The sequence below is a fragment of the Populus euphratica genome, unplaced genomic scaffold (assembly GCF_000495115.2).
Source record: "Populus euphratica unplaced genomic scaffold, PopEup_1.0 scaffold1054.1, whole genome shotgun sequence".
Classification (NCBI taxonomy): Eukaryota; Viridiplantae; Streptophyta; class Magnoliopsida; order Malpighiales; family Salicaceae; genus Populus; species Populus euphratica.
The window spans coordinates 4,266-26,903 of NW_011500909.1; the positions used below are offsets into that span (position 1 = coordinate 4,266).

General features: G+C 33.3%; 1 protein-coding gene across 7 annotated transcripts; it reads left to right on the forward strand.

Annotated features, from left to right (window-relative positions):
- Positions 1 to 4,428: 4,428 nt before the first annotated feature.
- On the forward strand, positions 4,429 to 17,215 carry LOC105116790 (formin-like protein 20). 7 transcript variants are annotated; one of them, XM_011014268.1, is made up of 18 exons: positions 4,439 to 5,186; positions 5,476 to 6,179; positions 6,264 to 6,485; positions 6,563 to 8,173; positions 8,252 to 8,700; positions 8,842 to 8,971; positions 10,325 to 10,396; positions 10,499 to 10,597; positions 10,728 to 10,769; positions 12,643 to 12,723; positions 12,825 to 12,875; positions 12,982 to 13,063; positions 14,079 to 14,173; positions 14,780 to 14,851; positions 14,933 to 15,049; positions 15,212 to 15,280; positions 15,704 to 15,770; positions 16,222 to 17,215. In XM_011014268.1, the coding sequence occupies exons 1-18, from the start codon at positions 5,114 to 5,116 to the stop codon at positions 16,371 to 16,373; spliced, it is 4,188 nt and encodes a 1,395-aa protein (XP_011012570.1). In that variant the 5' UTR covers positions 4,439 to 5,113; the 3' UTR covers positions 16,374 to 17,215. The 7 variants fall into 7 exon arrangements, with proteins under 7 accessions (XP_011012573.1, XP_011012574.1, XP_011012572.1 ...); XM_011014269.1 differs by having other exon boundaries at positions 4,436 to 5,186; positions 6,563 to 8,700; positions 16,287 to 16,369; XM_011014265.1 differs by having other exon boundaries at positions 4,438 to 5,186; positions 6,563 to 8,700.
- The last annotated feature ends 5,423 nt before the right edge of the window (positions 17,216 to 22,638 follow it).

A 22,638-nucleotide genomic window follows, 5' to 3' on the forward strand; every position in this document is an offset into this window, starting at 1 on the left:
CCAAACCGTATGGTATAACCGACACATGTGCTATGAAAGGAAGTTGATTTGTTGTTAACATAAGTTATAATCATGAATGCCTAACGATATTTACAAGTATTAGTATTATTCAAAAGAGATAACTAATGTAATCATGTTAACAATTTATAATATGATTGGAACCTCCTTTGTGTGGTTTCTAGTTGAATAATAAGAGTTTATACTATACTTGTTTGAAATAATATTAGTGGATCCTCTAACCTTGACAATTGTTTTTATCATTGTTTAATCCTTATAGCAATACCACATCTCAAAGCTCTATTTATTATTGTTGTTGTTGTATTATTGTTATTTATAATTTATACGGTTAACTTTCATGTGGTTCGACATTGGTCTTGCTTAGTTATTTATTACTTCGACTCGACATTTCTGCACTTGAGAGAAAATATCATTTTTAGTCATGTCATTATATAATGACAGAAGTGAAATTAAAAATAATAATAAAGGAGTAAAGAGTTAGTAAAGAGAAAGAGAAATAGTGAAGGTCAATGGATTGATAAAAGGAATGATGGGGTCAATGTGAAAATCAAAGTAAATATTGGGGCAAGATGCAAATAAGAAAAGAATATAATTATAAATAACAAGAAATCTCTAGAAATCCCTAAAGTAATGGCCAACCAAAGAGAGGAAGAATGAGGAGAAAAGAAAAATTGAGAGGAAACCTTATAAATTCATCATTTGAATCCAAAAGAAAGTGAAAGTAAGTGAATTGAGAGTGCTTCACTTAAGATTTAGGAAGAAAACTTAGAAAAAAATTTACTTGTGGAAGGGAAGGGTTAAAAGAAGGAAGGAAAGAGAAGAAAAAAATGGGTTGTTCTCAATTTATTGACTCATTATTTTGCAATAAAAGGTGAAATTGTGGAAAATAGATGGGAGTAGGGGACACCTAGCAGAGCATAATTTTCATTAAGTATCTCACACTTTGTTTTCTAATTTAAAGTCTTGTGTAATTCTTTAACTTAGTCCGTGATAAGATGTAGTTCAAATTTTTGTATTTGCATGTAGTGTTTGAATGATGAATAGACCATTGTCTTGGTTTGGAATTAGTGTCCTATCAATAGGCAGATGGTTGGATTAGTGTTCTGGTTTGAAACTGGTAAGATGCGGAAGGGCAATTAATAAAATTTGTTATTATTGAACAAGATGGGCGTGCTGATAGGTGGGAAACTACAAAAATTAATGAATAAAAGAATTAAAAAGCAAATGGTTAGTGTAATGAAAAGTATACTAGATCACCTTAATTAATTTAATTATCTTTATGTAAATTACTATGCACATTCGTCTTAGCAATATAACCCTTAGTTGATGCTTGGATGTTTTCCTCTGTATAATCACTTAAGTTAATAGGAAGATGGAAGAATTTTCCCTTTGAGTTGTGTATAAAAATACTCCTAAATTGTATGTATAAAGTTATGTAGTGCTATTTTTGTTAAAATTGTAAGAAATAAATTGAAGTTTAAAATCTTTATTATGCTAACATATGAATGCAATTACGGTGGTTAATTAATGGTTACCTCTTAAATCCTAGAATTCTTTTTATTTTTATAACTTGATAATTGTGTGAATTTTATCTTAAAAGTTTATAGTTTGAGACTTTGAATGATTATATTGTGTATAAACAATAAATATAAGATGTGTATAAATGATTTGTCGATAACTTGTGACTTCTAGCATAGGAGAAATTCTGTTGAAATTTCAATAACTGTGTATGAGTTTAATAAAAAAAAAATTACAATGTTTCTTTTTTAAGGTTGATGTATTGATTTTGATACGAGGATGTTATATCTCATGATTCTTTTTTAATGTTGATGCATAGGTTTCGGTGCAGGGATGTTACAATTAAGGAAATACAATCATCCTAAAAGATAAAAAAAGCTTGTGTGATTGATTAGAGGATAAAGTTTTATGTAAAACAAGAATCATCAATATATTAAATTATTAAGTATTACAATTTAGTTATGATTCTTCTATTGTAGGAAGAAGACGAACATAGATAATAACTTAAATTGTATTAGAATTTATGATGTAAGGTTGTGATTTATTATAAATAGTCTATACATAATTAAAATTAAAATTTTATGTGCAACTCGACCCTGTAATAATATAAAAAAGATTATCAAGTTACTAGAAATAATGACAAACCCTACATGTGTGTGCGTGTATATATATGTTTTGTAACTTATCATTTATTTATCACTTCACTTTTCCTTGCATTTATTTATATTTTCCTTGAATTTCTTTGTTACTTTCTTATGTTCTTGCATAGATTAATCTATTTTATAATCCTCTTAGTTTCTAAATGTTAAAGTCAAGTAGAGAACCACACACTTCATTTGGTTTGTGAAGCTGTTATCTATATTTACTCGGAGTTTAGTTCTTAATTATAATTTCTTCTCATTTGAAGGAAGTATCGGAGAGCATGTAACATTTCCCTTTCCTTTTGATTTTGTACTAGTTTTCTCCTTTTATTTTTATTTGTACTAATATCAACGTTTTGTTTTCAAAATTATCTTTGTATGGTCCCTATTCAAGTAGAAGCCCGGGTTGCTATTAAAGCACTAGGTTATGTCAAACCATATTATAAGACATGTTCCAAACCCTTTTTTATCATACATGGGTTATAATATGGTGGGGTATGACTTGATGATTTAAGGCTAAGCTAAAAAAATAATTTAAAAAATAAAGGGTTGACATTAGTAAAAAAATTAAAGAAAATAAATTATTACAAAATCAAGATTACATGGATGCAAAGAATTTTTCAATCTTGGAATTGTTGTTGGATTAATTTTAGATATTTTATAAAGATATTGTTAAATAGATTATTACTCCATTTTTTATAAAAAAGATAGAGTAAAAAAAAGAAGAAAAATCGAGCTTCCTAGTAAAATCTTTCAATTAATTTTCCAGTTTTTCAAATTTATACTGAGTTTTGAAAATATATTTTAAAGATTTATTATTATTTTTCTTTACCAATTTCTCAAATAAAAAAAATACTTTAAAAATATAACCTTTTCTTCTACAAACAAGCATATTTTATATGGATGTAAGATATTATTTTTTTTTACATTGTTATATAATTAGGGTTATAAATTTAATTTTTATTACAAATATAGCATATGAACTTTTTTGAGTTAATAATACAACTTTTTTATTATAGTTTTTAATTTGAAAGAAAATAAAATTAATACTTTATAGTTAGATTATCATAAATATCAAATATTAAGATGATTTTTGTAAATTATGATTTTGATTTTTTTAATAAAAAATAATTGTAATTTTGATGTATTTCTGTTATTATTTTTTTTATTAAAACAAAGCTCTTTCGATAGCTTTTTTTGTTACCAAAAACGTGTTGTTAAAACAAGGAAGATTCCCATCTAATTTCTTTAATGCATCACACGCCTGTATGCAGCGGAAGGGCCCAAAACAGAAGGTTAGCGATGCAACTAATTACGTATATAGTTTAGAGTCACTTTCTCAAGAGAGAAGGTTAGTATCGGCTTTGCCAAGAAAACCAATGTGTTGACCATTTGGGTTTGCTTAGTTTACCCCGTTGTTTTGAAATTCAGCTCGGTTCGTAAGTCAATTCAGAACCTGGCTTATCTAGAATTAAAATTATACTGGAAGAAAAAATTAAAAATTTTTTTAGTGTAACTTGATTGATATAATAAAATGATTTGATGATTTGGTTGATCTAACAAGATATAGTTAAAAATTTAGTTATAACTCATTGAATTTTTTTTAGTAAAATAATGTTATTTTAATTTAAAAAAGTTAACCCAAATAATTTTATGACTTAATCAAAAATTGAAAATTCAGTTAAAATCTAAAACCCAGATGTTAAACAGAATTGGCCACCAGCCGAGTTGAAAACTATGATTTTACCTTTTCTTTTGTTAATTGATAAAATGAAAGTTACGATTCAGGTTGTGTGTATACATATATACATATACATATATATATATATATATACATATATATATATATATATATATATATATATATATATATTAAAAAGTGAAAAGAAAACAAATTTAAATGATGAAAGAGTAGGTTATTTTTTCAATTTTTTTTAAAGTATAATAGTAATTGATTTTTTTTAAAAATATATTAAACTAATATTTTTTTATTATTTAAAAATTGTTTTTAATATAGTATATTAAAATAATCTAAAATCATAAAAAAATTTAAATTTTAATGAAATATGATTTACACGGTAATGAATTGAAGAGTTGAAGTCGTTAATTAAAAAACAAAAGAAAGAACGGAAAAACATGGCTCGTGCGACGCAGAATCTCCGCTGCACGTACCCGCTTGTCCAGGTCTGTACAGGACCAAGATTTCTGTCTCTCTCAACGCACAGATGTCTTGTCTCTCCTACGTGCGTGTTGTGTTTTTATAATATAATAATGGAGTAACAACTTCCACGTGTCAAACACATGATAGATTACATTCCCAGTCACATACAATACAAGGAGTGATCCATGGACGGAAGGAAAGAGTTTTACCCAAGTTGTGTTTTGCAGTAAGTTTTAGGCAGGAAAGGGAAGAAGATGCGAGAAACTACTCTCCTCCTTTTATCCCTCCCTCCCTCCCTCCCTCCATGTGATTTTCTTCGAAAAAAATAATAATAAAAATAAAACACAATGATCAACATTGCAACCCAAAATAATTTCTCCTCTCTACTGTCACTTGCCACACACACAAAGACACACTTCCTCTCTCCGAAAGTTTTGATTATTATTATTTTGATTATTATTATTATTATTATTATTATTATATCAATTAATTATAACAGCGAGAGCAAATCGTGATGAACCTTTTAATAAATATTAATAATAGCTATAGCTAAAGCTATGTGAATTTGCTATGCTCATTGTGGTTGATTTTCATTCTACTCCGTAACCGACTGTCTCTCTAGAAACTTTGTACATTTTTGTTGTTTTTTTATGCACTTAATTGAGTTGGAGAATATCGGGATCTGCTATGATTTTGAGTTGCTCAATTCCGATCTCTCTGGAGCTTTTGTAAACCAACGGTTTGGGTCCGATCGCCGGAGAAACAGCGCCATCAGATGGCGCTGTTCAGACGTTTCTTTTACCGGAAGCCGCCGGATCGGCTTCTTGAGATCTCCGAGAGAGTCTACGGTACCTCTCTCTTGTCTGTTCTTTTTTCACCCCGCTAATCTATCTTCCAAATCTCTGTTTCATTGCTATTTTTGAACAATTGAAGCTCGATGATTAGGTTTCTTATAATGCAGCTGTGAAGTATTCCAAGTCTATTATTTATTACTGGCAATGCACTGAATGTTCTTTTATTTTTATGAGGAATTTTGTTTAATATGCAATTCAGCAATGATGTTGACTTATACCAAGTATTTTGCTGCATTTCTCTGTTTTGAGTGCTTAAGCAGACTTATTGCGCTGTCAATTGCAGTATTTGACTGTTGCTTCTCCACGGAAGTGTTGGAAGAAGATGGTTACAAGGTTTACTTGGGTGGCATTGTAGCACAGCTACAAGACCACTTTCCTGATGCGTCCTTCATGGTTTTTAACTTTAGAGAAGGGGAGAGGCGTAGCCAAATTTCAGACATACTGTCACAATATGACATGACAGTTATGGATTACCCTCGCCAATATGAGGGCTGTCCTGTGCTGCCTCTGGAGATGATCCACCACTTCCTTCGATCAAGTGAAAGCTGGCTGTCCTTGGAAGGGCAGCAGAATGTGCTGTTAATGCATTGTGAAAGAGGAGGTTGGCCTGTACTTGCTTTCATGCTTGCAGGTCTTTTGCTATACCGGAAACAATATACTGGGGAGCACAAGACTCTTGAAATGGTCTACAAGCAAGCTCCAAGGGAACTTCTTCATCTTTTGTCTCCTTTAAATCCACAGCCTTCTCAACTTAGATATCTTCAGTATATTTCTAGAAGGAATTTTGGTTCTGATTGGCCTCCATCAGATACTCCTTTACAGTTGGATTATCTGATGCTAAGATCCGTTCCATTGTTTGAAGGGGGTAAAGGTTGCCCGCCAGTTGTACGTGTTTATGGCCAGGATCCTTCAAAACCAACCAATAGAACTTCCAAGCTTCTGTTTTCAACATCAAAGACCAAAAAACATGTTCGCCTCTACCAGCAGGTAATGCCTCTGCTCATGTTATTGAAAATGATCCTTGAATCACTTCCACCTAAAGGTGCTTCTTATGAATTTTATCAATTGCAGGAAGACTGTATGCTAGTGAAAATAGATATACAGTGCCAGGTTCAAGGGGATGTTGTTCTTGAGTGCATCCATTTGGATGAAGAGTTGGTACATGAGGAGATGATGTTCAGAGTGATGTTTCACACGGCATTTGTGCAGGCCAATAGTTTGATGCTCGTCCGTGATGAGATTGACCTTCGCTGGGACTCCAAGGACCAATTTCCAAAGGACTTTAGAGCAGAGGTAGGTCTTGGTAATTCTTTTGTTGATGCTCTTTTCTGAAGCTGTAGGAGTTGAATGCATACTCATGTCTGTATCAGGTACTTTTTGTGGATGCTGATGCTGTGGTGCCTAATGTCACCACAGTCGAGGCAAATGAAGATGGGAACGAGACAGAAAGTGCTTCACCTGAGGAATTTTTTGAGGTGGAAGAAATTTTCAGCAATGTAGCAGACGGGCATGAAGCAAGGGGGTATGGTGCCGCTCATATAGTCCATGACAACATGCCAGTTGTAGACGGTAAAGAAGTCTGGAAGGAGGACTCAGATCTTCACTCATTTGAAGACTGTGCTTCTGATGACGGGAATCACAAACAGGAGGGGAAGCTTGATTCTAGTGTTGATGCAGTGAAGGACATTGCTGTGGATGATGTCAAGTACAAGGTAGATGAGAAGGTTGATTCTGATTTTTTAGCAGTGAAAGACATTACCGTGGATGATGGCGAAATCAGGGCAGATTGTGTGGTTTCTGCTACTAATACGCTGATCAGGAAACAAACAACAGAAGTGATTGGAGATGTTGACGGGGAACTTAAAAAGATGGAAGATGAAGGTGATAGAGAAAATAGTGCTACGAAGAAGTTGGAATCCAAGGATCCACCAGTAGAGTTGAGTGCTGATGCTGGTAGGCAAAAACTTGAGCAATTAGTGTTACCTTCACCAAGGAGGCAGCCTCCATCAAACGCAAAACCTGCTGCAGATTCAATTATAACCAAACAAAAGACTAAACATAATGAACAAGAAGGAGCTCATGGAAAACAAACAAAGCCAAATACTGTTCCTCGGTGGGTTCCCCCTAACAGGGACCCTTTAAGCAATTCCATGCACGTAGCACATCCGCCATCAAGATATAATAGTGCACCACCGGCTCTTACATTTTGTGCTTCACCGGAGGACTCTAGTGCTGGTGGCCATGTAAAGATTTCTTCTGTTGCCACTGGCCCTGGAGATATAATTTCTAATGATTTTCCTTCTCCAACTGAAGCTCCACCTTCTCTTGACCCGCAACAAATTGCCCTCCGTGGTTCCCCACCTCCACCTCTGCCATATTCCAACAAATCTTCATGGTATGATTTCCAGGCCAGTTCAGGTGGTGAAGCACCACCACTTCATTCACAGATTGCTGATGCAGTTTCCTTTCCGCCTCCGCCTGCCACATCATTTAGCAGGCAGAATATTCAGATGATTTCTCAACATTCATCTCCACCATCCCTTCCTCTTCTTCCCCAGCTGTCTAATAGGCAGAATACTGGGATGGTTTTGACTCCACCTCCTCCCACCCCTTGGAAGTCTGGGAATACTCCAGCTGTTTTCACTACAAATTATTCTCCATCCCCTCCTCCTCCACCCCCTCTTCTCCCTTCAGGTGCCTCTACTACAAATCATGGCAGACTTGGGATTCCCAATCCACCTCCACCTCCATCTCCACGTCCATCTCCTTCTCTTGCACACACGTGTAGCACTCCTTTGGCTCAACCAAAGCCCACTCATGGAGTTATACCTCCACCTCCTCCTCCACCCTCGAAGCCTGCACAAGGAGCTCCACCACCTTCGCAGCCTGCACATGGAGCTCCACCACCCACAACTCCACCTCCCATGCATGGTCCACCACTTCCTCCACTTGTGAGTCAGGCTCCTCCTCCACCACCACCATCACCTCCACCTCCTATGCGTGGACAATCACTTCCTCCACTTGTGAGTCGGGCTCCTCCACCACCACGACCACCACCTCCTCCACCTCCACCTCCTATGCGTGGTCAATCACTACCTCCACTTGTGAGTCAGGCTCCTCCTCCACCACCTCCTCCTCCTAGACATGGAGCCCCCCCACCACCACCGCCTCCTCGAGGGCGTGGAGCCCCCCCTCCACCACCGCCTCCTCCAGGCCGTGGACCACCTCCACCGCCTCCACCAGGAGCTCGTGTTCCTGGACCTCCTGCATCACCAAGACCTCCAGGCGGTGCACCCCCCCCACCTCCAGCCTTAGGTGTCAAAGGAGCTGCTGATGCAAGAGGTGCGCCTTCGGGAAGAGGGCGGGGTTTTTTACGTCCTTCAGGGATGGGGACATCTGCTACAGCACCCAGAAGATCTTCTTTAAAGCCTTTGCATTGGAGCAAGGTAACAAGAGCAATACAAGGAAGCTTATGGGAGGAGCTGCAAAGGCATGGAGAGTCCCAAATGTATTGCATCTTACTAATTGAATTTTCTTTTAGAATTAACTAACACACAATTCAGCCATACTTTATTGAAGTTTATAAATGCGTTACTATATACATTTTAGAATCATTCTCTTTATTGATGGTGTTGCATCCTTGAGCCAGTGCCCCAGAATTTGACGTGTCAGAGCTAGAAAGCCTTTTCTCTGCAACTGTCCACAAACCTGCTGATTCGGGAGGTAAAGCTGGTGGAAGACACAAGTCTGTTGGATCAAAAACTGACAAAGTTCACCTGGTAATCTAAAATTCATTTCCTCTCTTGAAATTCTTCTGTAAAAAACCTCCAGTGTGTGTAATGGATCTTTGATTCTTGTTGCTGGAGTTTCGTTTTACTTTTTTTTTTATTTTTCTCAAGACTTCTTGATTTTTCTTCAATGGTTTTTTCTTGCTTTCTCCAATTAAAATATTGTAGCTGCAATTTCTCTCTCCATAAGGCTCAAGTTAATTCGTGGTCGGAATTGCACTTCTTTTCTCATTACCCCATAAACCTTCTTTTTCCTGGGAGATTTTATGATAAATGATTCTAGTAAAGGTGTTTCTTGGGTAGTTTCTGTGACAATTAGGTTGAAAAGTTACTTTGACTGTATTTGCATCAATTATTCAGATATATTATACGGAACCTAATGAAACATTTAGATTAGTATGTATTTGTGAACTTCTTACAGGTAAGATAAATTCAAAATTGTCTTCCAACTTTACTTCTTATTAGTTGTTTACATGTGCTCGCATCTCTTTGTTTTCTCTAATCAACTGCACTGAGAACAGTACCCTTCTACCAACAAATTCCAATGATATTTTTGTACAACCAAGGCAGAGCCATGCATTGACCATACAAACATTAAGCCTTGAAACTGCAAGTTTAACCATTTGATGTTAGTGGCAACCATAATTATTATTTGGGTTTCAGGTCAATAGCTGAATAACAAATGGTGGCTACCCTTTTTGGTGATATGTGGAATCCTTAAGAGATATAGCTAAAGTTTCTTTTTCAATTATATGGCGTTGCATGATAGTTTGTTGATAGCTGAGCTTACAATATGCCCCTAATATTTGTGCATTAAGTTGTTCATCAATATTGTACCTTTTAAGTGCAGTTAGGGTGACATTTATCTTAAAGATTAAGTTGTATACCGGAAGGGTTAAGCTATAGTGAAATTGACTTGGATTGAAGCTGTAAGGATGCAATTGTCAAATATGCTGGGAAATATCAAACATCGCTTCACATAGGATGGAACAGAGGATAAGCATTTAACTCTACTAATTCGAGATTAAGGTTCAGTCGAGTTGGATGTTAAGCAGGCACGATAGCATATCATAAAAAAATGAGAAAAATTATCATTTATCTGTGTGCGGATTTTATGCTTTGTTAGTTATGTATTGTTGTGCAATTGCCATGTGTCCTTGTGTTTTGCATGCTTGCTTACAAGTGTGTTTTTGTTATCTTCCTAAATATATCAAGTTGATTGCACTTTTTGCTGTTTTTTGTTAAAAGAAGTTTGTTCAGAGATAATAGACCCTTATGATAGAATCTTGATCTTTTCTTACAATTTAATGTATCCCAAATGAAGCTTCTTGTTGTCAATTGTAGATTGATCTGCGGAGGGCGAATAACACTGAAATTATGCTTACAAAAGTTAAGATGCCGCTTTCTGACATGATGGTAAGATCAGGCATCTTGGAAGTCCTTGCAGTGATTATAACATTTATTTCATTTATTAAAACTATTTTTATTGATTTGCTGATGAAGACATGATATTTTCAGGCTGCAGTTCTAGCAATGGATGAGTCAATATTAGATGTTGATCAAGTAGAAAATCTTATAAAGTTCTGTCCCACGAAAGAGGAGATGGAACTTCTCAAGGTGAAGCTACAAACAATTAAGATCTCATTTACCTTCCATTCCATATTCAAGAGTATTTTGACATTCTGTTGTGCCTCTAAACTGAAGGCCAATTTTAGACATTTAACCATGATTAATTGTAAATTAACAGGGCTATACAGGTGACAAGGAAAACCTGGGGAAGTGTGAACAGGTCTGCAAAGTTTACTTATCAACCAGAAATTCCTCATGTTTTACTGGAATGCAATCTTGAGAACTTTGTCTGTAGTCACACATGGGTTAGTTGAACTCTTGAAGATTGACATGTGACTACGTACCTGTAGCCTTGCTTATGTGACTTCTTAAAATCTTTATGGCTTCTCTCTCATTATGTGAAATAATGAATTACAGTTAGGTAAACTATAATTATGGCTGTCCTTTTCAGTGACAATAAAGTAGGTAGGTTGGCTGATCCATTTGACCCTAGAAGTTGTTGTCTAATATCACTGGTCTGTGATACCCTGACAATTTTCCATTTCACCCAAGACGTTGTCTAGTATCACTGGTCTCTGTGATGATACTGGTCTCTGTGATACGCTGACAATTTTATTTTGAAATTATGAACTCCAAACTTTTATTGCTATCTTTTTATTGGAAGGAGCTGCGTAAGAGGACATGAACTCATGGTATGAGAAATTTGGTTTTGCATTCCTGTTTGTTTCAAGCATCCTATCTAAAAACGAAGCACATGGATACTATTGAGTAGTTGTAAGCAACAGGAAAGGATCGGATTTTATTCTTGAATATTACCTTAAGTTAGGAGATATATAATACTTTGATGATGAGAAAGCTTTGAAGTTTTTTCTCCTTTATATGAAAAAAAGGGGAGAAAAGGATAGGAAACTTGTCCCAAGTTATGTGATTCATCAACAATGTTTGGTTGTCCAGTGGTAGAAAGAAATACATCATGTTTTCAATGGAATTTTCTTTTAGTGAAAATATGTAGGGCTGAGAATAACAGTTCTTTTCCAGTCTTTTTTTTCTTTTACGAAACCAAATTGCAATTAGTTTGAACATGTCTGCATAAAGTATTATGTAGCTGCATGAGAAGTGATGATCGTACTAGGCAAGACCTACTTTCTGATGGACATCTTCAGATTCAGTTGGGTGATCCTTTCTAGTCCCTAGATCCGCACCCACCCCTACCAAAGTGGAACTATAACCTCCAAGTAGAAATTCCAAGTTTAAGCTTTCCTGTTCCTTTGGGCCCTTGAATATTTTTTTATGGAGTGATATTGGTGGAAGCCTGATAATGTTGTAATGTTGTAGTTATTGATGTTTGGAATATCAGCATTTGCATTCCTTCATCACTCTAAAAAAAAAACGTTCTGTTATGAGCAGCAGAACTACAAACTGTACATGAAAGTAGAATAAATAACTTATAATAAATAAATTTTCTTGTGGATGAGTTAAGGGTAGGTATGGTTATCTTTCAAATTAAGGACATGGTTACCTATCCCCCAAAAGAGATGATCCTATGGCAGACTTGGATTCTAGACTTAAAAGGTGTTTATAGGCTAGATTAGAGCTAGGCAGTACACGGGGAAGGCTGGAAGTCTCTTTTAAGACATCTGATCTAGTTGGAAACATACAGAAAAAAATTAGCTTGGCCTCTGCTAAGAATAACATGCATTGAGAAATGGTCTCGGGCGTTAGGGGGGAGCTGAACTAGGATGTATGAAATTGGTGATAGCTGCTGACATCCTGATAGCTTCAATTGCTGTAATTGTGGTAGTTATCAATTTATGTATATGTGTGAAATTGATGATAGCTTACTCCATGTCTCGAAGTTTCAATTGCTAAAATTGAGGCCATTATGAATTTATGTTTTTAGGGTATTATAGTGCATGTTTACTAGAGGTCATAATGTGAAACCCATCAATTTGAATCTTTTGCATGCATGAAGATCACATTACATGTGCTAACTTATTTTTCACGTTGGATTTGCTGGATAACTTGAATGCATCCTTTCTTATTTCGATATTGGAACAAACTATTCAACTTTATTGCACGCGTTTACTCTTCAGTACTTCTTGGAGCTGATGAAAGTGCCACGTGTGGAGTCCAAGTTGAGAGTGTTTTCTTTCAAGATTCAATTCGGCTCTCAGGTTTGGCGGCATCTGCATTGTTAGTGTGATTTTCATTAATCTACAGTTCTCCTGAACTATGTTTTTCTCCACAATTTTCTTATTCTTGCTCTCTTCCACAGATTTCAGAATTTAAAAAGAGCTTAAACACTGTAAACTCTGCATGTGATGAGGTATAATCTGCTAACAATAATGATGAGTTCCATGTTTTACACATTTATTTTTTAGGAAATTACGCATTCATTTTTTACACATGGGGGCTGAATATCTGCTTATTAGGTCCGGAATTCCCTCAAATTGAAGGAAATTATGAAGAAAATTCTTTATTTGGGGAATGCGCTGAATCAAGGAACTGCACGGGGTAAGTCTTTCAGGTTCTAAAGGAAATTGTTGAGAAAATTCTTTATATGGGGAATGTACTGAACTTAGGTATAAATGCTGTATTCACATTAAAGTTTTTAGAGAACTTTCATAATGGCATTTGGCATGATTATTTATATGTTCTCATGAGACAATTACAGGAGAAGAACAACTCAATTGCCTGTAATGGTTTGCTTGCTCTTTCCATAACGATTGTGGCTTTGTTCAGATCTACTTGAAGGGCATAGCCTATATCACAACTTAGGGAATCTGAAGAACCATATGCAGTCTTAGAGGAACAAGATAATCGTATTTATAAGATGTGCTAATTGCCATTATCTGTAACAATTAGTCTTGAGCTCTATTTACAGTTTATCACAGATGTTTTTAGATGTTTTAGGCTTTTAGATATTTTTCCTGTTCAATAGTTGATTTAGTTTCACGCTATTTTTTCTTTAGGTTTTTCAAATAATTACAACATTTTTGTTTCATTTTCCATTAGTTTCGACAGTTTCATCAGGTCTTTAGTATTTAAGATATGAAATAGTGTTTCCCCTCAACTTTCTAATTGCTTGCCTTTCATGTCTCTATTCATCTCTCATATAGTCCCTCCTCTCCTCTTCTTCCACATTCTCCTATTACCTAGATTTTCACCCAACTACAAAATCACCAAACACTTTCCAGCCGAGCATTGATGGATTTAGATGGTGAAGCACTTGCATTTTGTAAAAGAAACTGCTCTAAACTTCATGGTAAACATTAATAGAACATGTAAATGATTAATTCTCTTTTGGAAGAATGCAAGTACTCACGTCCTTACTATCTGGTATTCATATGATCAATATTGCTTTCTCTTGTTTGTTTTTAATTTTCCATCATCTGAACATCTGTTAGTGTCTTATCATGATGAGTACTTTTGGGTTGAATTTTTCATGCTGATATTATGCAAATAAAATTCCTAAACATTGTTCATTTTTCCTTAATACAACATATCAAATACTATCTGAATTGTACAGGTTCTGCAATTGGATTCAAGTTGGACAGTCTTTTAAAACTCACTGATACGCGTGCTTCTAACAACAAGATGACGCTCATGCATTATCTTTGCAAGGTGTGGTTAGTATTATGTTCCTTAAAAAAAAAAAAAAATTCAAAGTGCATTCAAAACCTTGTTGAATGACAATTTTAGATTTTCTATTCTAAATTTGATTGTTATAGAGGCTTTTTGTGATTGTTGTCTTAAGGTTGCTTCCTGGGTTGCAATGCTTATGTAACCAGCTATTTGATTACCAATGTTAAGTCCTTATTTTGTAATAAATCGAACATTGCAACAATAATTGTACCCAAACTTTGCCTTACGGGTGCACAGTGCAGTTTGAGGAATGGGTGCTCAAGCGGATCCCAAATGAATTAAGAGGAGCTGATCTTCATTTTTACCTTGTCTAAGCTCTTAAAAATTTGGTGACGTTTGCATTTTTTTAGTTTGGAAATTTTCAGAATATGTAAATTTGGAGAGAATGTTAATTCGGCCTTAGTATTAGATTAACTTTGGAGAACGTATTTGGGTGCACTTAGTTATATAATTAAGTTAAAAAAGGATGTGATTCAGAAACGTCAAACTTGAATTGCTCTAAGATTCTATCCTCGTTACAATTGTGGTGGGCATCTGCAGTGAGATCCATAATAATTACATTATGGTTGTTTTCTTGCCCCCCAGGTGCTCGCTGCCAAGTCACAAGCACTTCTAGATTTTCACCGCGACCTAGTTAGCCTTGAAACTGCATCTAAGGTGCCTGATTTGTTTGAATTGTCAACAACACTTAATTACTGCAGTAAGATTATGAATAGATGGAGTCTTTGTTTCTTGCAGATACAATTGAAGTCTTTAGCAGAAGAAATGCAGGCTATAATCAAGGGATTAGAGAAGGTTAAGAAGGAGTTGGCAGCGTCAGAAAATGATGGTCCTGTGTCCGAAGTTTTTCGAAAGGTTCAAAGCCTATTGTCTCGTTTCTATTGTCCCTGTGAAAACTGATTTTGTGGCATCTTGCATCCTTAAAATTGCTAACTGACCTTGCCTCTGTTATGTTTTCTTCATCGCTTATTGCTTTAATGGTCTGTGTGTACTAACATTCTTTTATGTGAATTTTAGACACTAAAAGAATTCATTACTGTTGCTGAGACAGAGGTGGCATCCTTAACAAGTTTCTATGCTGTGGTGGTAATTTCCCAACTATTCATTTGCATCCACTATAATTTTTGTAGTATTTTTTTTTTTTTTTTTTTTTTTTGCTTTTATGTCTCATTGAAAAATATTCAATAACTAAAGCTTAAGCTTATGACATGAGCTTTTAGTTAATTTTAGTAAAAATAATTCACAATAATCCTATGCTAAGTAATTGTGTTTAAAGTTTGTAGTTAATTTTTTTTTTTATTCTGATATTTACTCTTTTTCCATCTTAGTATCATTGTTTTAATTTTTTATCTTTTTTATTTGCATATGTGGCATGGACCCAATGTATGTTTTATTTTTTTTATTCGATGGAAAAATAGGCAATTCATGTGTCTTAACCATAAAACACTCTTAAAATTGCATATATGCTATGTTGTCCACTATCATCAATTATTGTCCTGCGGTGGACAGGGTAGAAATGCGGATGCACTTGCACTGTACTTCGGTGAGGATCCTGCCCGTTGCCCATTTGAGCAAGGCAAGTTAAGGAACATACATTTTTCTTATTTACATTAACTGATCTATGAATTTATGATTTAATAGAGTATTGCGTTTAGTAGTGATCGTGTGGTATACCCACAGGTTCGTTTCTTGACTTCTCTGAAGTTCAGTATCTCAAAAAGATATGATGTTTATATATAATTTAAATGTTCATTAGAGGGGAGGGGAAGGTAGAACTTCCAGAAGATTTTCCCAACATGAGAAGATCAAACGAGGCCTGAAATACAAATTGAATTTTCATGGATAATATTATATTAGACGAATTGTTAGATAAATATGAAAAAGGTGGAAAGGGATAGATAAGAGACAGGACAAGATGTAGACCTTGGAGGAATCAGAGTTTCATGATAGTATAAAATTATTTGAGTCTAGTCTATTTGCTAAGATGAACATTGGAGAGAACCTGAAATGATTTCTGATCAATGCAGTTACAGCTACTCTCTTAAATTTTGTGAGATTGTTTCGTAAAGCGCATGAGGAAAATTTGAAACAGGCTGAATTGGAGAGGAAGAAAGCTGAGAAGGAGGCTGAAATGGAGAAGGCAAAGGGTATAAATCTTACAAAGAAGAACATGGAGTAACTGTAAATTGGTTTCTTCGTTTCCTTGCTTGGCAATTTGATGTTCTCTGCCACAGCGGCCATCTGCCACGATGTTTTTTTTGGTGTGAAGGTGGCTTATGCTGCTGACGATTGGTGCCAAGTATCCAATTCTCTGCTCCAGTATGGTGCAGATATAAGCCTTGCAAGTGATATTGACAAGGCAAGAGCACCCTTCCATGAGGCATGCGGAGCTTTAAGGCATGCTGAAGGCTTGTTCAGTCAGAGCACGACAGACGAGCTCGTTTTTTAGAAATTAAACGGGGATCATACTTCAGCATATTGTGTGGTTACAAAGCATGGGTTCTCTGCGTGATTTAAAAGATGATGGATGTGGTCCTTGCATATCATCGACAAGGGAATTTGTCGTTTTGGTCAATCCTTCATTTACACATCAGGAGATTCGGTTTCCAGCTTTGGTCATTCGTTTTTGCATAAATTTTTTCTGCACCAGAGCGGATGGCTTAGAGCCGCAAAGCACCACGAAACCATGTACAGAGCTCTAACCCTACACTAACACTAGAATTCAATTCTTTTTCTAGTAACATAGAGAGCAGCCTATCCCATGTTTCTTCTAATAGAGATTGACTTGACCCATCGCTAAAGATGTATAGGTGAGTAGAAGACGGGTTGCTATTAGTGTAATTAATTGTAACATCCCAGAAAAACAGAGATTGCAGCACAGTTTTCAAACTTGATATTTTTAAGCACTCTAGTTTGTATCCATGGGAACCATCTTTCGAAGCCAGACATTGATTAAAGGCTTGTAGCAAGACTAGTAGGATTCCAATTTGCTCAACTCCCCTTGTTTCAGATTCAAGTCGAGGAAAAAAAAAATATATATATATATAATCAAAGGTGCTGGGGCCCGTTTCAAATCCCTTAGTAATGGACATGGGGAAATTCATCCAAGGCAGAGTCTCCCGGGAATGTTATTGTTACGACCGATTCTTGAGTCCATGAATCCATGATCGTATATAGGTAAGGTTATTTTTTAGTATTCTATATTTATACAAATCTAAATTTATATACAAATTTATCTTTCAAAATTTATAGCACTAATAATAAAATAATCTTTATAATATAATTTAATTGTTTTAATACAAGAGTTCATATAAATTCATAAATTTTTAGCATTAATTAAACATAAAAAAAAGATATAAATTACAATCCAAAGAGCAGATTCTGAAAATCCAACAAAAATAACCTGCTATCAAGTTATAAGTCTAAAAATGATAAATAATGAGAGGATGAGTTCAATAACTCAGTGAGTATATAAAGTTCAATATACACACACGAGGTAATACAACAATAAGAAATATATAGGTCATAACAAGAATATCACAATGTAAAGCTCATCATAAAATCAAAATGCAATGATCATGAGGCTTCGTATTATTAAATAATCAGTCCACACGGGTTTGTGACTCTCTCGACCACCTAAGGTTCAGATACGATGTGCACAAAGACTAACACTACCCTATTAGCATGTGTGTTCTGACTAGCATACCATATGTTCATAATTATAATCAAACAGACATATTCATATATCAAGACTTAACTTATAACATCAATCAAATAAAAAGTTATCAATTTAAAAGCCAATTCAAAATATATATTTGTTCATATCAATAATTCAAATTTAACAATTGATCATACTTTATCATAACAAGAATAATAATCAGTATATATATTATCAAGAAATATGATCCAATTCATATTAACAAATCAAATATTTATAATATTTCTACATCATATGAAAAATTATCCACTTACCTTACTCAAAAGCAGATACCGAAGGAAATCGTATTAAGGTCCCGCCAGCAAAATATTAGAATTATTTGAATACAAATAAAACATATTCAAGAATGACTCAAAAGAACATAGAACCTATTTAATACACTTATTTAAGGGTATATTTCATAACCCTATATATTTTTTTAGACTAAACTAATTATTTTCCCAAAAACTCAAAATCTAACTGTTTTTTTGAAATCTAATCCATAATAAAAAAAATAAAAACAATTGGTAATAATTTACTAAATAACCCTCAATTATTCATTAGACCAATCTGCAAAAGATAATATTACAACTAGGAATCAATCTAAATTTTAACATATTTTTAAGGGTCAAATTGCAACTTTGTCAAATTAGAAGACCAAACTAAAAATATCATAAATTCATGACTATAGTGGAATTATATCCATAATTCATCCTCATTTCTGTCAATAATCTTTAATTATGCTCCAGGGACTATTCTAGAATTTTTCTAAATTTTTAGGGTCAAATTGTAATTTTTTGTCAAATGAAAGGACCAAATTGAAAGTGTTAAAATTTCCCCATAATTCATATTTTATTCTTTCCAGAATCTTGGAATATGCTCCAGGGATCAATTTGTAATTTTTCAAATTTTGGGGACTATACTATAGTTTTCACAAATTAAAAGACCAAACCAAATTTTTATTATCTTCAACTTTAAACCTAGAATTTTCACAAATCACCTACTGTTATCTCCTAATTTCTAACATAAATTTTACTATTTACACAAATCATAACTCAAAATCATCATTTTTACCTACAATATTTCATAATCAACTAAATAATCAATTACCCATAATAATCAACTCTATAACATTCAAATTAATTCATCAATTAAATCCAAAATACAATCTTCAAAACCCTAACATTTATCAAAATAGAATTTAAAACTTAGAGAACACACATTTATATGTAATCTTATTTTTAAATTTATCTTATTTTTTCTATTTATATTTATTATATTTTTTCAATTACCCTTCATTCATTTATACCCACTCTATAAACCTTCAAAAGTTTTATTGTCTTTTTCTATGTCTTTTAGTTTAAAACATTACAGTTATATAGTAACTACTAGAATTGTGAACTATTTATTATTATCTGTCTTCTTATTGGTTTTTTCCCCCTAGAAATTCAATGGTTTTAATAGCTCCAGAAGTTCATTTGTTATTGGGTATGGTTTCAGCCTTTATATGTAGAAATAAAGAAGGAGTCGAGGGGAGGAAGGAAGAATAAAAAAGGTGAGTGTTAGAAATTCAAGTTTCATTGAAAAAAAATAGTGGTTGAGAAAGCCATGGGAGAGGCAGGAATGATTTCCAACTGTTTTGTGATCGTCGGAGCAAATTGTAAATGACGATGTACTATTCGCTCGATTTTTTTTTTAAAAAAACTTATTTTATAAGAAATTAAAAAATTATACTTGAAAAATAAAATCTAAATATCATGTTGAATATTAAAAGACTACAATCTAGAGTACTATACATTCTGGTATAAAAGGGTCAAATAAAAAATATTTCTATTGTAAAGTGACAATTATAATTATAATTATAATTATAATAAATATTTTTCAATTAATAATTTATTTCTTGATGAATAATAATTTATTGTCTTTTAATTTGTTGACACGACCAAAAGATTGATATTTTCTCCCAAGTGCAGGAGTGTCGAAGTAATAAATAACTCGGCAAGACCGGGTTAAATCATAGGGAGGCTAATTGTATAAATTATAAATAACAATAATATAACAACAACAATAACAACAATAGTAACAATAATAATAACAATAATAATAGTAGTAGTAGTAGTAGTAATAAAAGAACAACAATAAAAAGAAGTTGATGAGAACTTTGAGATGAAAGATTAACATAAAAATTAAAAAATGATAATAGTAAATGTCAAGGTTAGAGGATCTACTAATGGTATGGCAAACAAGTATAATATAAATTTTTATTATTCAATTGGAAACCACACACAAAGAAGGTTCCAATCAGATTATAAATTGTTAACATGATTACATTAGTTATCTTATTCGATTAATGCTAATACTTGTAAATCTCATTAGGCATTCATGATTATAACTTATATTAAGTGTATTTTAGGTTTGTCAGTAGTTATTATTTCAGGTGATGTTTTCTATATTTTATCTTTCTATCTTAGAACATTGAGGACAATGTCTCAATTTTTATTGGGAGGAAAGGGTAGTAGTTGATATTAAAAAAAAAAACTAACTATGTTTTTTATTTCATAAATCATTTGCAAACTATTGCTACTAAGATGACAAAGTAAGGAGGAATTTCATTAAGTCTTGAGACGTATCTTGGTTAACATTTTTCAAGGGTTATTTACAATATTCATAACAAGGTCTATTGACACGACTAAAAGATTGATGTCTTCTCTCAAGTGCAGAAATGTCGAAGTAATAAATAACTCAGTAAGATCGGGGTCGAACTACAAGGAGGTTAATTGTACAAATTATAAACAACAACAATAGTAATAACAACAACAACTCTAATAATAGTAGCAATAATAATAATAATAATAGTAGTAGTAGTAGTAGTAGTAGTAGCAATAGTAGTAGTAGTAGTAGTACTAATAATAATAGTAGTAGTAGTAATAATAATAATAATAATAATAATAATAATAATAATAATAATAAAGAGGAGGAAGAAGAAGAAGTTGATGAGAACTTTGAGATAGAAGATTAACGTAAGGATTAAACAATGATAACAATAAATGTCAAGGTTAGAGGATCCACTAATGGTATGTCAAACAAGTATAGTATAAACTCTTATTATTCAATTAGAAACCACACACAAATGAGGTTCCAATTTAATTATAGATTGTTAACATGATTACATTAGTCATCTTATTTGATTAATGCTAATACTTGTAAATCTCATCAAGCATTCATGATTATAACTTATATTAATAATAAATCAAGTTCATTTTATAGCTCAGGTGTCGGTTATACCATATAGTGTGGGCTATGAGAGTGCCAAGGATTTATTGTACCAAGTGTTATACAATATAAATCTAGATTAACCATTTAACAAGTAAAGTATTAAAAGTGAACAAGATAACAAATACAAAATATGTTAGTATCAAACATTAAGATCCATGTTGAGTTTACACTATACTTATTCTTACACCATTAGTGTAACCTTTTCACCTTGACATAATAAACTTAACTAAACAAAATGAAAAATAAATAAATAAACAAAATAAGAACATAAATAAGATAAAAGTTAACTAAGTAAAGGAAAGGAATTGAAAGGCATAAACAAGATATTAATAAAAATAAAACTTAAGCATTACAAAAATACAAAGAGAGAAAGCAAAAGCATGATCTTGACCTGGAGACCAAGATGCCTAAATGCATGGCAAATGCCTTCTTTTATAGGCCAAAATTGGAAACTATTGATGTGATGACTAATTGATGAGTGGGTGGCCAACTCTTAACATGGTGACAATCCTTATCTTCTCTTATCTGCCCAAAATATCATTGATAACGCTAGAATTGAAACCACTTGAAAACATGAAAATTATAAGAAATTATCTCGGCTTTCCAGAAAAAAAAGAAATGGAGGTCATTTGGACTTGTAGAACTCCAAATATGGGCCAAAAACTGAACAGTATACAGGCTACATGATAGATTAGGCCTTCTTTGTTGTTGCTATAATTTAAACTTGAAAATGATCTTTTTGAATCTTGGGCTCCATATGAAAGTTGTAGGCCTATGTCTTGCCTTTCCATCCATATAAAGTAAACCTAAATCTGAGATCTACAGCTCCAGATATGACCCAATTACCAAACAATGTTTTGGTTTGGACTACACCAACATCTCTTTTCTAAGTTTGGCCATCTCTTTATCCTTTCAATTTCAGTTCTTAAACTTATCAATCAATCATTTTATTTACGTGATAGGCCTGCATTTAAAATAAATATTTATCATAAATTAAAGGTATTTTATATTATTTGATATGTTATTATAAAACATGTTTTAGTTAAGGAGTTATTAATACTTCAAGTGCAAAATGATGATATAAAACCTTGATAAAAATAGACTTTTAAGTACTAATCACACCCCCCCAACCAACTTATTACTAGTCCTTAGTAATCAAAGCGTTACAATAAAAAAATAATTTACAATTCCACAAAGCAAGGTATTCATTATTTAACTTTCATTAATCTATTAAAATCAAGAAACTCTCATTAAATTTATATATCTGCTCAATATCTCTTAAATAAATATTAATAAACCTTTCTTTTGTGCTCAATATATCAACACATAGTTATGGGGCTTTACTTGGAAGAAAATAAAAAAAAAATCCAATGTTTAAGGTTAACTTGGGTTGAGATTTTTTTTCTTTTTTTTTTTGTTTTATATATATATATATATATGTAACTTAAAACACAATACATCTTTAACCCAT

Excerpts from the sequence above, each read along its gene's own strand:
- LOC105116790 (XM_011014265.1), top strand. The coding sequence starts at position 5,114 with ATGGCGCTGTTCAGACGTTTCTTTTACCGGAAGCCGCCGGATCGGCTT. Across the intron at positions 6,486-6,562 it reads CAAAGGACTTTAGAGCAGAG|GTACTTTTTGTGGATGCTGA; the intron begins GTAGGTCTTGGT and ends TGTCTGTATCAG. Across the intron at positions 15,281-15,703 it reads CAAGTTTCTATGCTGTGGTG|GGTAGAAATGCGGATGCACT; the intron begins GTAATTTCCCAA and ends TGCGGTGGACAG.